This window comes from Acanthochromis polyacanthus, chromosome 1 (assembly GCF_021347895.1).
Source record: "Acanthochromis polyacanthus isolate Apoly-LR-REF ecotype Palm Island chromosome 1, KAUST_Apoly_ChrSc, whole genome shotgun sequence".
Lineage (NCBI taxonomy): Eukaryota > Metazoa > Chordata > Actinopteri > Pomacentridae > Acanthochromis > Acanthochromis polyacanthus.
The window spans coordinates 63575906-63593336 of record NC_067113.1 but is presented as its reverse complement, the minus strand read 5'-3'; the positions used below and the strand labels follow the sequence as shown (position 1 = coordinate 63593336).

Sequence of the window (17431 nt, the reverse complement as noted above, 5' to 3'; positions counted from 1 at the left end):
CCACCTGCACTTACTGACACCATCCATTCATCCATCATCTATACACACACAACAGAAGACAGAGTTAATGTCTTCTGTTGAACTATGATTCATCCATCCTTCATTTATACACCGCTTAATCCTTCTTTATCCTCAACACTGCAGCCAGAGTACTGATGGGAGTTAGCAAGAGAGATAATATTTCTCTTATTCTGGTTTCTCTTCAATGCTTTGTGAAATCCAGAATAAATACCTTGCCTCCAGTGCTCTCACACTGGTGTATGAATCCATGTGAATGTTGGCGGTGGTCAGAGGGGCCGTAGGCGCGGATTGGCAGCCACGCTTCCGTCAGTCTGCCCCAGGGCAGCTGTGGCTACAAATGTAGCTTACCACCACCAGAGTGAGAATGTGTGAGCGAGTGAATAATGGATTCATTGTAAAGCGCTTTGGGTATCTTGAAAAGCGCTATATAAATGTAACCATTATTACCATTATTATTAAATAAAATAAAATCCTTCTTCTGACATATAAAGCTCTTAACAACCGATCTCCATCATATCTTAAGGATCTGATAGTGCCATATTATCCTAGCAGAACTCTTGGCTCTCAGACTGCAGGCTTACTTGTTCCTAGAATTTCTAACAGTAGAATGGGAGGCAGAGCCTTCAGTTATCAGCTCTTCTCCTGTGGAACCAGCTCCCAGTTTGGTTCCAGGAGGCAGATACCCTCTCTATTTTCAAGACCAGGCCTAAAACCTTCCTTTTTGACAAATCTTATAGTTAGGGCTGACTGGGTGACCCTGAGGAGGTCAGCTGGAGTGGTGTTCACTCTGTTTTCCCCCTGTGTCCATTCTCTGAGTGTCTGGTCTCCAGAGCTGGATGCTTCAGATCTGTGGTTGCTGTCCCACCAACTGGTCTAGTCTTCAGCATGTCCACTGCTGATGCTGACCTTCCTCCAGCTCACTGCTTCCAGCTGCCCATTTCTACCAGTCGACTCTGAATCACCCTCACTTTACCTGATATGCTTATCTGCAACTGTTTGAATTTTACTACCACCTATATATGTAGTATATTTAATGCTAGAGCCGTACACCAGAACAGTAAACTAGGAATCAATTTCAGTGTGAGCTTCTACTTAGTATGTATCATCTATGTTACTCTTATCATGCTTTATCCTAATATGTGTTATAAGTCTCCTTGTTCTGGACCCTCCCTCTTACCCAGAGTGTTCCCAAGAAGTATTAATAGCCTGCACTAGAAATAAAGTAGTCTGCACCACTTTAGCGTAACGGCGGCGCGTGCAGCGCGATGAAGTACGCCAATGGCGCGCAAAATCTAGGGGGGTTTGGGGACATGCTCCCCCCAAGAAAATTTTGATTTTTTTTTTAGTGCTATTTGGTGGCCTCTGGTGCATTTTATTTGTGTAATTTAACATTTTTCTAGCACTTGGTTTTGTCATGTGATTTGTGTATTTAAAGGGGAACTTCAGTTTTTTTCAACCTGGGGTCTGTTTTCATATGTCATTTCATACATGTGAGTGATGGAGAAATGAATTTTCGACATAGCTCCAGTATTTAGCCAGGCAGGCAGCTTAGCAGCTCAGCTAGCAGCTCAGCTAGCAGCTCGGCTAGCGAAAAGTATGGGGCAGCTGGCCCCCCCGCGTCAAAGTCTGCCCTAAAGTGCTTTTTTTTCCCCACACTGACTGGCTGGGATAGTCTCAATGAGTGTCCCACAACATACTAGAGATGAGAAGTGAACGAAAACCTCCACATTACCTGGTGATCGCTCTTTGTTGTGGTCTGTATCCAAATCTCAGGACGCTAGAAAGCAAATCTCGTTCCAAAATCGTGTGATAGATCGCGCCAAAACACCGGTTTTGGTGGTTTTGGAGGTTTTCGTTCACTCTCACGAAACATATTAGAACGGCTGAAATGAGCGGACAACAGACCAGACAAATCACCATGATGGCAACTGTTTCATCCAGATCTGTTAGAGCACTGAAAGATTGAGGTAAATTAGATTAATTATTCCACCAAAGAGTGGAGACAAATGTCCATGTCATCCAGAGGGTTGACCACCGCCTGAGCGGGACGCGACCCCGGGCAACGGGCTCCGTGGTCGGACAACTGGGGCAGACGGAGCGTCTCGGTCTTGTCGCTGAGAGCCACGGCGGAGTTATGTGACGATCAGCGTGAATCATTTCCTTGTTACCCACATCACTCAAAACGGACTCAGGGATTTGAATGAAGTTTTCAGGGTCGGTCAGAAATGACACAAGGACCAAGTGATTAGACTTCGACAGTGATACGGCTTAAAGTTTGGATCCACGTATAGGTTGTAGGAGAGCAATCTGTGGGCAGATGAGCGCTAATCCGCGATCCCGTGGGTTGTGGTCGCTCTCGGAACACTCTGCTCTTACCCCAGCCGGCCAGCAGCAGATGGTCCCCCCCATATAAAGAGCCGGGTTCTGCTCAAGGTTTCTTCCTGTCAAAAGGGTGTTTTTCTTGCCACTGTTGCCTTGAGGCTGCTCTGGGGGTTCAGGCATATGGGTTCTGTAAAGGGTCTTGAGACAGTTTGAATTGTGATTGGCGCTGTATCAATAAAATTGAATTGAATTAGGGTCGTGGGGAGCTGGAGTCTATCCCGGTAGACTTATGGTGAAGGCAGGGGACACGTGGTCAGGTCACCAGTTTATCACAGGACTACATATAGAGACAAACAATCACACGCACATTCACACCTACAGACAGTTTAGAGTCACCAGTTAACCTCAGCCTGTTTTTGGACTGTGGGAGGAAGCTGGAGAACCTGGAGAAAACCCAACTTGTAAAGGGAGAACATGCAAACTACATACAGAAAGATCACAGACTGAGATTCAAACCTAGGTTAGTGTAACTGTGCAGCAGCAGTGCTAACCACTGATCCACCTCATTTGCTGACACCATTCCAGAAAAATCACCATGTTTATCTACGGCCGCTGTGGTACTGTAGGTAGCTTATGTACCACAGAAAATAGTTACCATCATGTTCTCTTAGAACATTAGTCTCAAGTTGGTACCAAACTTCCAGGCTGTGGTCTGTCTTCTCAGGTTCTTTCAGCGACATTCAGAACCACTGGGTGGCGCTAAAGCAGCAGCATCTCAGACCAAAACAAACAAGCATGAGCCACACCTCCTCCCTCCTTAGGAAGACTATTTACACAAGAACCAGCATAAATAATTCATCCTCAACCGTTCACTCATGCTAGCACGGTAAATGACATTGACTAGCTGTAGTAAGTTAACAGCTGAAGTAAAGGTATCTCCACCTGTCTGTGCTTTGATCTGCTCCGCTCTGGTTTATCTCTGAGCAGAACAGACATAGCCGAGGAACCGAAGAGAAACAAAACAGCAATAAAGACCCTGAGCTGAGATGATGGTGCATGTAAATTAGATAAAAGCTTGAGTAACTTTTTGGCCTGTGGAATGAGTTTATGGAGCAACATTGCATCACAGCAGACAGGAAGCCTTAGTCACTACTGGATGTTTCATTCTCACAGCCACCATCCTGGAAGGGATTAGAGGCCAGAGATGGAATTCAGTCTATGAGAGTAAGAACAGTAAAAGCCTGGTTGGATGCATCTGCTGGAGAAGAGAGTCTCTGGAGTACATTATGTCTCAGTTAATGTGGCTCAGTTGACTCCTGCTGTAAATCTTTCAAACAGTAAAGCCAGTTAATCCACAGCTTAGTGGGCTCAATGAGGTATTGATTCAATAAAAACAAAGGCTTCAGACATGCTTTCCTGCTCTTCATATTCACTGGACTGCAATGCCTGGAAGATCAGTAATCCCAAAACATGAGCAACAGGAAGCTGGAAATGTGCACAGTGCCAAATTACATTGACAGACTTGATGATTTTCTAAATGAAGTTTGGTGCTTATGACACCCTCAGCTAAAGATGACCACTGAAATGTTTCAAAACCTGCTGTTTTGAAATGTCAAAGTTGCCCTTTTTCTAGAGCCAGAATCTAATTTGTCTGCCATGTCTTCTGTCCTCCACTTCACCACCTTCCTGTTGTCTCCAGGAATACTTCCTCAAGTCAGAAATGCCCAGTTCCCAGCTGATGGCCAGCGGTCCTCCCCCCTGCTCCATCTCAGACTGTCCCAACTGCATCACACCCGGCTCAGCGTTCGTCATGCGGAAACAAGACATGAAATGCGTAAGGAAGAACATTTTGCACCGCTTTCATCTTTTGTCGGTATAAAGCATGTTGTCTGCCCTGATATGATCCTTCCTTTGCTTCTGTCCAGACTGATTGTGTGCTTCCTGGCGGGTTGCTGTGTGAGAGGTGTGTGTGGACACGCATCGGACCGACTGCCTTCCTCATGACCGACGGCGTGCTCTCCATGGCTGAAAACCCACAAAGACTCGGACAACTGGTCCACCACGTTGTTTTCGTAGGTCTTCTCTAACAACACCTGTCTTCAAGGACCTGAAGTCTGCGTTCTTTTTACTGTGTTGGAAGTCAGGTGATCTTAAACACACTAACCAGAGGACTGTACTATGAAGCCAGTTGAACGTAGCCGGACTGCCTTTGTGTGAGTCGAATCAGCAAAAAAATGAAACCTCAGTCGAGCAGCTTTCTGGGTTAACTCAGAGCGCATTCACACAGAAATGTTAGAGCTGCTAAATTTCCTTCATTTTACTGGTTTAAGCAACGTACAGCTCAGCACATTTATAGATATGATGATCTGTATCACTCATAGAGAACGGTCAGGAAACGATTTGGTCAAAGGCAGACACTTCTTCCATCTGACACTGAACAGAGCCAGGTTAGCACCACAGCATCAGTTGTCATGGCGATGTAACGGGTTAGTGACGCTGTAAACGATGCAGCTTCTCTCACTTCATAGTACAGCCCTCTGGATGTCAGCAGCCAAATAAAGCTTAAATTAAAAAACACTTTTTACTCTTCTTTTCTAATGATTGCAGTGCAGTTTTTTTTTTAATACTGTCATGTCGTTTTAGAAATATATTTAACAGCCTTCAGCTTCCAGTCACAACGTTGTGATAAAGACTGGACTGAGGAGCTGAGTGTGACTATTTTCTACTTGTTAGAAAAAAGGAAAGATGCTGGCCATTTTTTTGTACTACTTCTTTTTTTTCTGTTGTATCGTCTTTAATTCTTAGAACCAAACACTTCACATCCGAATTCACAAACTTTCTTATCGGCTTTGGTGCTCTCAAAGTATTTATGGAGTTGTAGCACGTGCCAAATCAAACTTGGCCTTTCCAGAAATACCAGCTGCTTAAATTTCCGTCTTCTGCTTGTATCTGCTTTATGGAACCACAGTGGTCAAAAACGAGAATGATCTCTGTTTCTGCCTGGCACAGTTTGTAAGTCATACAGTATCTTTCCATCATGGTTCTGATGCGGCTGGTGTCCAGAAGGTTGACACAATCAAGAAAAGAGATCTCTAATGTCAGTATTTTACGCTGAGAAACAGAACACCACATATGTTTTCATGATAAAAAAAAAAAAAAACCCTGCAAGTATTATCAGATGGGGAAAATTTTCCACTAGAGAAATCCAGCTATCCCAGCAGATCTCTATTTTGTCTTGGTTATATCACGCTGATGTCATTTTCATGATTATTTCGAATAAACCAGTTTGGTGCCTATATTCTTAAAAAAAAATTAAATTTGCAGATCCATTTTCAAACCCCAGAACTTTTGTTTTTGTGGGACAACTTGTCCTACCTGCTCAGTTTTAAAAGGTCAATGAAAACAACTGTCTTTTCATTTTTGTTACCAGATATTTCATATTAAAAAAGAATATGCATTCAGATATGGGCCTTTTCATGTCAGCTTCTTTTCCCTACAACATTTGTATGTAAAAAATAAAAAACTGGCAAAAAATTAGGTCAGTTATCAGAAAACTGTGAAGTATTTGATATGTCAAGCTAAAATAAAGAAGAAACTTCTGTACAAATATGTTCACTACCATTCAAAAGTCTGGGGTCACTTAGAAATGTCCTTATTTTTGAAAAAAAAAGGCATTTTTTTCAATGAAAATAACATTAAATGAATGATAAATCCAGTGTAGACATAGTTAATGTGGTAAATGACTATTCTAGCTGGAAACAGCTGATTTTTAATGGAATATCTCCATAGGGGTACAGAGGAACATTTCCAGCAACCATCACTCCTGTGTTCTAATGCTACATTGTGTTAGCTAATGGTGTTGAAAGGCTCACTGATGATTAGAAAACCCTTGTGCAGTTATGTTAGCACATGGATAGAAGTGTGAGTTTTTGTGGAGAAAATGAAATTGGATGACCCCAAACTTTTGAACAATAGTGTAAGTTTTTGCCCAAATTTAACAGTGTGAGCTTGTATGGCCCAATGTTAAGTAAATGTGGTAAAAATTAATCTGAAAATGGTCTCATAAAGTCATAAAATGAGACACAAATGAATAAGATTTTAATGACAGACTGTAATAATTTGGGTAACTTTTTACGGTTGAGGAAAAAGAAAGGTGCACGTAATGACTTCTAAATAACTTACTTGACTGGCTACTTTTGTTAAAGTTGTGTGATTATGACAATAAGTTAAAGCAGAGGTGTTAAACTCATCTTCGTTCAGGGTCCACATTCAGTCCAGTTTGATCTCTAGTGATCCAGACCAGCAAAATCACAGCATGATAATCTACAAATAACCACAACTCCAAATTTTTCCTTTGTTTCACTGCAAAAAAAGTAAATTCTGAATATGTTGACATCTAAGAAATTATCTTTTTGCAAAACATCATGAAGAACCTGCCATTTCTTAAGAAAAATAAGTGAAATTTCAACAATACCACACCTCAGTTTATCATTTGTGTATCACAGTGGATCTACAAAGGCACTAAACATTTAGTCACAGGCATGTGGAACTGAACGATACAGTATTTTACAACTTGTCAGGATCTAGAAATGATTTTAAATTTACATTAATTTCCACATCTGTGTAGTAATCCTGACACACCACACAAACTAAAGTGGACACTATTTGGGAAAAGGTTCAGTTATCCCCCTGCTTTGTAAATGCAGAAAACTTCTACAAAAAAATGCATAAAAGTTGTGGCAGTGCATCAAAAATAGAGTTCCATCAAACCAAACTCTGAAGCTGCTGACTCACATTATATCACACAATGTTCAATTCCTTTAAATATTTTCACAGGAACGAATCATTTTCACCTCTAATTTTAACCGGTTTTGGTCTGTATGTTTGACACCCCTGACTAAAAGGATAATTAATATTATTGGAATACCTTCATATGGAGCTTTAGAGGCTCCTAGGAGGCAACAGTGGCAAAGAACCATCCCTTATAGCAGAAGCCGGCACATAAGAAAGGACACTTCACTAGAGGCTGGTGGGTAAAAAGATAAAAATATGGAGACGATAAATGAGGCATATTTCCATACATGCATTGTATAAACAACGCAGTATATTCGTTTTGCATGTGTTTCAGATCAGGCTGTCCACAGTGTACTGTGGATAAACGGTACACTTCAGCAGAAAGCTATGTAAATGTTGATAGTTCTTTATAGTAGAGGGGGTTTATGTAAACATAAGATGTGTCACAACTGGAGTAGAAAGTTGTGCATTAAATCTTGGTGGGAACACAGCTGGACACTGTCGATGCTGGTTGGAGGATGACCAGAAACTACAGATCAGGAGCATGCAGCGCTGGAGTGGGAGATACCTGCAGAAATAGGAAAAGCAGAAGCAACAAGAGAGAATTAGTGATATACGCTGTTGAACTATACTGCCTGTTTAAAAAAACAGGAAAGTCTCCAGTTGAATTCAACTGAGCAAATACCCTGGAAAAAAATGCTCCTCTCAAAACAAGAAAAAAAACTTATTTCAAAGAACTTTTACCTTGAAATAAGTGGAAAAAAAATCCGCCAATAGAACAAGTGAAAAAATGTCTTAGTGAGATTTCTTGAAATAATATGATATTTCAAATCTTGAGATCTTAAAATTAGCTGGAAAACTTATTTTAAGCTCTATTTTACCAGGATTGTCAAATTTAGGTGTCTTAACCCTGCTATTGTCCTCATTTATGACACCAAAAAATATTGTTCCCTTGTCTGAAGAAAAAAAATCCAAAAATTCAGCCAAAAAAATTCCCCAAATTTATAAAAATTTGAAAAATGTACAGGAAGAAAATTCCTTAAAAGTTTCATTTGGCAAGAAATAAAAATTAAAAAAATGAAAATTGTAAATATTTAAAAAAAAAAAAAAATCTTCAAAAAAATCCTAAAAATATCTAAAGTCATTACATATATATCAGTAAAACTTCTATTTTCTTGAAAAACATTCTGAATGTTCTAAAAGATACATTTTTCTTAACATTTTTTTCATCAAAAAGTGTTCAAAAATTTCCCAAAAAAATTTGAAAATGTGGAAGCTTTCACTGTGAAAATACATTTTTTTCCCCCACATTTCCAAACTTTTAAATGGGCCAATTTAACCTGCAGGATGACAGGAGGATTAAAAAACAAGATTATTTCAAGATTGTTTGACTTACCAAGATATTTAAGATGCATTGTCTTAAAACAAGTCCCTAAATCTTGCTGAAATGTCACTTGTTAAGCGAATTTATCTTAACTCTAGTGGGATGAGACATTCCGACTAAAACTAAGACAACTAGACTTGGTACGATTTTGAGTTTTTGCAGTGTAGATAAGAGTCTTCCATTGGATAATTACTGCAGTGATGAATACGTTTCAGCTGCAACAACATATTAAACCCGAGCTGATGCAGGGAGGAGCTTCTCATTTCTTCAGCAATCCTGTGATCATGGAAAGGATGTTGATCTGTCTCACACTGTGCATTGTGTTTCAAACCCTATAAGGACTGCAGTTTCTGTGCTTTGACCTGCCCTATAAGCCTGAAACAGAAGGACAGTATATGTTTGTGCTCATGGCCACATTAACAATCCTCCACTCTGTTTCTAAAGCAGCAATTCCACCAGTGACTGCAACAAGATTTCAAGCCAAACAGCTGCTACAGATCAGCCTCACCCTCAGCAACATTGTCTATCTGTGGCACAAATCCATAAAAGCCTTCCAGCATTAAAAAGCAGAATGAAGTAGATGGAGTCATTTGTCCTGGTTGCTATCTGCAGAAGAGCGACAGGAGAATAAAACAGGAAATCTGCCTTGTGGCTTTGGCTGACCCACCGTCTCTGTGCTCCTTCATAAGTTTACTTTCGTAACTCTGACAAGTCAAACAACTGTTTGTTAAGAAATACATGTGACTCTACATGATGCACATGTTTAAAGCTTTGACCAGTTGTGGAAGTCACCAACTATTCACGGGCGGCTTTTATAGAAGTTACACTTTTTTATCACAAGCTACAACTTGAACATTGATACAAAAGGACTTTATCACTTTACCTGCTCATGAAATCCCTTTACACCTGGACACTTTACATCCTAAACATAATTCATTATATCTGTAAACTTGTGTATGCACTTATGTTACTTGCACACCTAGTACATTCTCATTTGCACATTTCTGTATTACTCTTTTGTCTATATTATATTTTATGTGTTCTTATCTGATTTTATTTTACCTTGGCTTTATACCCTAAAATAGGTAAGAACTGAATTTCCCTCCAGAGATTAATAATAAGTCTAACTTGAGAGTAGAGAGCAACAGACAACAAAGAGCCATGACTGAATATGACTCATGTGGCTGAACAGGTGCTGCTCACTGATCTATGACATATTTCACAAGGGAAATTACTGTGGAATTTTGGTTTATTTTGGTATTCTCAAGTTCTTGTTTTCATGTTTCTGAGGTAACCGGAGCCATTTTAAAAGGTAAAACACTGCAGACTTCTTTATATCTGTATGACAATAGAAACAGAAGTTTACAATTAGGAGCATAACAGTATTGAACAAGAAAAGCACTCAGAGAGTGCAGTACTCAGCAAAGGCTGCTCGATCGTAGCATTTGCAAAGGATGAAATCTTTGAAAAGTTACAGTTACAAAGTTATAGTTAGAGTGACGCTGTGCCGCTATCTCGCAGGGATACGGAAATCTTTAACAAATCCATAAGCTGCATCACTGCCAAAATCTAATCACTTGGTCCTTGTGTCATTTCTGACCTTCTCTGAAAATTTCATCCAAATATGTTAGTCTGTCTTTGAGTAATGCTGCTAACAGACAAACAGACAGACAGACGGACAAACCAACGCTGATCATCACATAACTCCGCCGCACATCAAGCTGAAAATCGTATGACATGGTAACCTTTTTTAAAAAAATAAAAGCAGGACACTTGAATATTTTCATAAATGGAGCCATTGCTGAAACACCTCGTGATGATTTTGAATCCTGTCTTCTGAAGCAAACATTAAAACACAAACAAGGTGACGTCTTACCACAGGTTTTGATGGTCAGGAATTCCAATAATACCATATGTACTACCTCTTCTTTTTTTTCTCCTTTTTAATGTCTGCATTTATTCTCATTGTTTAACTCCATAGAAGGGGTGCCAACATTTTATGAGATTAATGCATATTTTAGTCTTGCAGCCAAATATTTTAATATTTAGTGCATGTGTGTGACCATCACTAGTCCTCCCTGAGAGCTAAGCTGATATTTAGGGTCCGAGCACCGAGGGTGCGAAGGACAGGCGGTGCCAGGGCACCGACTGTCCAAGGCACCAGCGGTGCCAAGGACCCTATTGAAACCCTAGGGTTTATTATTATTATTATTAGGGTCCGAGCACCGAGGGTGCGAAGGACAGGCGGTGCCAGGGCACCGACTGTCCAAGGCACCAGCGGTGCCAAGGACCCTATTGAAACCCTAGGGTTTATTATTAGGGTCCGAGCACCGAGGGTGCGAAGGACAGGCGGTGCCAGGGCACCGACTGTCCAAGGCACCAGCGGTGCCAAGGACCCTATTGAAACCCTAGGGTTTATTATTATTATTATTAGGGTCCGAGCACCGAGGGTGCGAAGGACAGGCGGTGCCAGGGCACCGACTGTCCAAGGCACCAGCGGTGCCAAGGACCCTATTGAAACCCTAGGGTTTATTATTAGGGTCCGAGCACCGAGGGTGCGAAGGACAGGCGGTGCCAGGGCACCGACTGTCCAAGGCACCAGCGGTGCCAAGGACCCTATTGAAACCCTAGGGTTTATTATTAGGGTCCGAGCACCGACTGTCCAAGGCACCAGCGGTGCCAAGGACCCTATTGAAACCCTAGGGTTTATTATTATTATTATTATTTCTTTTTTTTTTTTTTTTTTTTTTTTTCTTTTTTTTTCTCCCGTAAAGTAAATTGGCTTTTTGGCGGCCTTATCATACTCCAAAACGCGTGAAATTTGGCATGCACATCAGGACTGGCAAAAAATTTGATATTTTATGGGAGTTGCGCATGTGCGTGGCAAAATGGCTCTATAGCGCCACCTGCAAACTTGAAAAAGTAGTCATTAGGCCAACTGCCACAATGTTTCATGTACAGCTACAATATTTGGTGGGCATATGCAGAACATCTGGACACACCAAAAAGTCAATTACAGCCACGCCCTAAACCCAACAGGAAGTCGGCCACCTTCAATTTGCTGTAAATTTTTCAAACTTAATCGCTTCTCGGGAAATGACTTGCCTTTTTGGCGGCCTTATCATGAACCAAAACGCGTGAAATTTGGCGTGCACATCAGGACTGGCGAAAAATTTGATATTTTATGGGAGTTGCGCATATGTGTGAAAAAATGGCTCTATAGCGCCACCTGCAAAATTGAAACAGTGGTCATTAGGCCAACTTCCACAATGTTTTATTTACAGCTACAATATTTGGTGGGCATATGCACCACATCAGGACACACCAAAAAGTCAATCACAGCCACGCCCTAAACCCAACAGGAAGTCGGCCATCTTGAATTTGCTGTACATTTGTCAAAATTTATAGCTCCTAGTGGATAAGTCTGAGAGAACTGAAATTTGGCCAGTACATGCACCAGACCTTTCTGATGAAAAGTTATCAAAAACTCAACCAGAAGCCAAAAGGTGTGGCCATGGCGGAGCCTCAAACAACTGATCCTTCGCCATGAAACAGGAAGTGGTGTCTAATTCTTCTCAACATGCTCCAATCTGCCTGAAACTTTACATGTATGATGACAGTCCTGTCCTGATGTCATCCACATAGGGATATTCATTGACAGTCATAGCGCCACCTTGTGGTTTCAGGAAATAGACATCTTTTACACTTTCATGCCCTATTGTTACCCGGTTGATCATATTCACTTCAAATGCAGTGACAACAGCCTAAACACATTGATGATGCATCCCAGTGAAAATGGTGACTTGTCATCAAAGGGCGTGTCTGTGGCGGCCAAACCAATTTCGATGTTTCGCCATGAAAATTTAACGATTCATATCTCAGCTGAACAACATCCTATCTGCCTCAGACTTCACATGCTGGATACCAGGTCCAGTCTGAACACATCCACACTCATAAATTTTGAAAAAGTCATAGCGCCACCTGTTGGTAATAGTAAGTTTAAGGCCTTATATTTTCAGGTACAATGGCCCCAAACTTGGTGATATCATGCTGGAAATTGGTCAGTCGAGTCTTCACCTCTTGACAATCACACACTGTGAAGGGTGTGACATTTCATGTAACGCTGTTGCCGTAGCAACCAAATATCGCCATGAAAAACAAAGCCCTTTCTGACAGGTTAGGAATACTCCAATGCTCACAAAAATTACCACACACATCACCATTGACCCAAGGAACAACACTGTATGCATCTCGGCACTGCACATGCTATAGCGCCCCCTACAGTATTTTTAACAAACAGCCCCCCCAGCACGTTTCACCTACATCCATGAAATTTGGGAGGCTTATAGAGCACATCAGGACGCACAAAAAAGCCTCTTGGAGCCATGTCCTAAACCCAACAGGAAGTCGGCCATCTTGGATTAATTGTGAGATTTTTGATGATTTTTCTCATTTTTGAGAGTTAATACCTCCTAGGGGATAATTCCAGGAGACCTGAAATTTTGTCAGTCCACACAGCAGGACTTGGTTTGGAAAAGTTATCAAAAGTTTAACCAGAAGCCAAATGGCGTGGCCATGGCGACCATCAGCGTTTTGATGCTTCGCCATGAAACATCAACTGCTGTATAACTCTCCTCTGCATGCTCCAATCTGCCTCAAACTTTCCATGTGTGATCACAATCCAATCCTGATCACATCTACAGGCCAACAGACACTCTCAGTCGCAGCGCCACCTGATGGAGGGACAGTAAATGCTGTATAACTGGCCTCTACATGATCAAATCAGCCTGAAACTTTTCATGAGTGATCAGAGTCCAACCCTCATCACATCCACTGTGTGAAATACACTCTGAGTTACAGCGCCACCTGGTGGATAGACAGGAAATGCTCTATAACTGCTCTGAACATGCTACAGTCTGGCTGAAATTTTAAATGTATGATTGGACTCTGGTCCAGATGCGATTCAGAGGCCGACATACACTCTCAGTCACAGCGCCACCTGGTGGACGTGCGTGGATTCACGACCAGCGTGGATGCGAGGACCCGTCCATCGCTGCTTGCAGCTTTAATTATTATTATTTTTATTTTTTTTTTCTCCCGTAAAGTAAATTGGCTTTTTGGCGGCCTTATCATACTCCAAAACACGTGAAATTTGGCATGCACATCAGGACTGGCGAAAAATTTGATATTTTATGGGAGTTGCGCATGTGCGTGGCAAAATGGCTCTATAGCGCCACCTGCAAACTTGAAAAAGTAGTCATTAGGCCAACTGCCACAATGTTTCATGTACAGCTACAATATTTGGTGGGCATATGCAGAACATCTGGACACACCAAAAAGTCAATTACAGCCACGCCCTAAACCCAACAGGAAGTCGGCCATCTTCAATTTGCTGTAAATTTTTCAAACTTAATCGCTCCTCGGGAAATGACTTGCCTTTTTGGCGGCCTTATCATGAACCAAAACGCGTGAAATTTGGCGTGCACATCAGGACTGGCGAAAAATTTGATATTTTATGGGAGTTGCGCATATGTGTGGAAAAATGGCTCTATAGCGCCACCTGCAAAATTGAAAAAGTGGTCATTAGGCCAACTTCCACAATGTTTTATTTACAGCTACAATATTTGGTGGGCATATGCACCACATCAGGACACACCAAAAAGTCAATCACAGCCACACCCTAAACCCAACAGGAAGTCGGCCATCTTGAATTTGCTGTACATTTGTCAAAATTTATAGCTCCGAGTGGATAAGTCTGAGAGAACTGAAATTTGGCCAGTACATTCACCAGACCTTTCTGATGAAAAGTTATCAAAAACTCAACCAGAAGCCAAAAGGTGTGGCCATGGCGGAGCCTCAAACAACTGATCCTTCGCCATGAAACAGGAATTGGTGTCTAATTCTTCTCAACATGCTCCAATCTGCCTGAAACTTTACATGTATGATGACAGTCCTGTCCTGATGTCATCCACATAGGGATATTCATTGACAGTCATAGCGCCACCTTGTGGTTTCAGGAAATAGACATCTTTTACACTTTCATGCCCTATTGTTACCCGGTTGATCATATTCACTTCAAATGCAGTGACAACAGCCTAAACACATTGATGATGCATCCCAGTGAAAATGGTGACTTGTCATCAAAGGGCGTGTCTGTGGCGGCCAAACCAATTTCGATGTTTCGCCATGAAAATTTAACGATTCATATCTCAGCTGAACAACATCCTATCTGCCTCAGACTTCACATGCTGGATACCAGGTCCAGTCTGAACACATCCACACTCATAAATTTTGAAAAAGTCATAGCGCCACCTGTTGGTAATAGTAAGTTTAAGGCCTTATATTTTCAGGTACAATGGCCCCAAACTTGGTGATATCATGCTGGAAATTGGTCAGTCGAGTCTTCACCTCTTGACAATCACACACTGTGAAGGGTGTGACATTTCATGCAACGCTGTTGCCGTAGCAACCAAATATCGCCATGAAAAACAAAGCCCTTTCTGACAGGTTAGGAATACTCCAATGCTCACAAAAATTACCACACACATCACCATTGACCCAAGGAACAACACTGTATGCATCTCGGCACTGCACATGCTATAGCGCCCCCTACAGTATTTTTAACAAACAGCCCCCCCAGCACGTTTCACCTACATCCATGAAATTTGGGAGGCTTATAGAGCACATCAGGACGCACAAAAAAGCCTCTTGGAGCCATGTCCTAAACCCAACAGGAAGTCGGCCATCTTGGATTAATTGTGAGATTTTTGATGATTTTTCTCATTTTTGAGAGTTAATACCTCCTTGGGGATAATTCCAGGAGACCTGAAATTTTGTCAGTCCACACAGCAGGACTTGGTTTGGAAAATTTATCAAAAGTTTAACCAGAAGCCAAATGGCGTGGCCATGGCGACCATTAGAGTTTTGATGCTTCGCCATGAAACAACAACTGCTGTATAACTCTCCTCTGCATGATCCAATCTGCCTCAAACTTTCCATGTGTGATCACAATCCAATCCTGATCACATCTACAGGCCAACAGACACTCTCAGTTGCAGCGCCACCTGTTGGAGGGACAATAAATGCTGTATAACTGGCCTCTACATGATCAAATCAGCCTGAAACTTTTCGTGAGTGATCAGAGTCCAGCCCTCATCACATCCACTGTTTGAAATACACTCTGAGTTACAGCGCCACCTGGTGGTGGATGGGCAGGAAATGCTGTATAACTAGTCTGAACATGCTCCAATCTGGCTGAAATTTTACGTGTGATTAAACTCTGGTCCAGATGTGATTCAGAGGCCGACACACACTCTCAGTCACAGTGCCACCTGGTGAACGTGCATGGATTCGCCGACCAGCGTGGATGCGAGGACCCGTCCATCGCTGCTTGCAGCTTTAATCTTTATTAGAATTCCCAAATAAAAACCAGGGAGGGCAGTGCTACACCTCAATGATGTGAAGGAGGAACAAAGGGTGGACAAGACAAACAGGGATTGGAGCTAGCAAGCGGTGCTATTACAACTGAAGAGTATGTACTATCATAAATGATTCAGAAGTACAGTTAATAGAGCATTGAGAGGTGCTGAGAGAAGGAAATCACAATATCTGAAAACATAGGCTGGACTTCATCATATCATGTCTGTTTGTTGTGTAGAGTTCTAAAAGCTTCATCCTTCTACTCATTAATCCTGACAACACAGTGTGTAAAGAGCAGAACTAGAATCAATATGACATTTGCTTAAAAAGAACATATCAAATACAAAAAGACACCAAAGACTGTTTGGTTGTTGTTCATTCTGTTACTCACTGTCTCCTTCACACCTCCTTCACACTGACACACAGCTGTACACTTTAAATATACTTTATTTACATTTGCAAAACCCCCTCCAGCCTGTTAGTGATGTCACGACTTTAGAGTTGAAGGATGGGCTGACTTTCCTGTGAAAGATGTCATATTGAATATTTTATTAAAATTATTATAGCAAGCATCATTTTCACATATTCCTCGACTGTTTATATAAAAGTTACACTTACAGCCACAAGCATCAACATATTACATTATGGTCAAACACATTTATTGAGAGGAGGCTTCAGTTTTAACTCTTAGGCTTGAACTGTGGAGGTGCATGTGAGCAGGTGTTAACTTTCCCCTGCACTAACATCCATTATGCATCAACAAACAGCACCATTTCGGTCTTGATGTCTAACCGCAGACATGAAGATGTTACTCAGCATCCCTTGACAAACTGAAGTCATTTCCTTCAAATGCTGACTGATAATTTGTGGTTTTAACACCAAATGGGCAGTGCATGCTTTCAGAATTTGCACCACAGTGTTTCATTCTGGATCATAAAAGTCAGGTATTAACCTCATCACAGTTACATCAGAGGTGGAAGAAATACACAGATTCAAGTGAAAATCCTGCATTTGGAATTAGATATAAATAATGATATCAGCATCCAAATATGTTTAAAGTAACTAAAGTAAATGTAGGCTACTCATCATTCATTAATGTGTTCATCACTTCAGAGTTGGGGATGGTGAAGATGATTTAACTAGAATCCTCTCCTGATCTCTAATATTACACCATAATTTATTTGTTGTTTATAGTTTTATTCTTGAACTAAATCTGCAAAGTTACTGGAATCATCAAAAAATGTAGTGCACTAAAAAGTATCATATTTACCTCTGAATGGCAGTAAAATAAGTACAAGTAACTGTAAATTGTCTGTAGGTACACTACTAGTCAAAACACCTTCTCGTTCAGTGTTTGTATTTATTTTTGCTATATTGTAGATTCTCACTGAAGACATCAAAACTATGAACACATATGGAATTATGTAGTAAAGAAAAAAGTGTGAAATAAGTCAAACCTTTTTATATTTTAGATTCTTCCAAATAGCCACC

The 17431-nt window shown here is 41.2% G+C and overlaps 1 protein-coding gene across 1 annotated transcript in view; it reads left to right on the top strand.

The window, feature by feature from the left end:
• Window positions 1-5806, top strand: part of fbxo18 (F-box DNA helicase 1) — a 30904-nt gene extending 25098 nt beyond the window's left edge. Inside the window, exons 20-21 of the mRNA XM_051954692.1 lie at window positions 4043-4177; window positions 4269-5806. Coding sequence (XP_051810652.1) covers window positions 4043-4177; window positions 4269-4430 — 297 coding nt within the window. The 3' untranslated portion in view covers window positions 4431-5806. The remainder of the gene's footprint in view (window positions 1-4042; window positions 4178-4268) is intronic.
• The last annotated feature ends 11625 nt before the right edge of the window (window positions 5807-17431 follow it).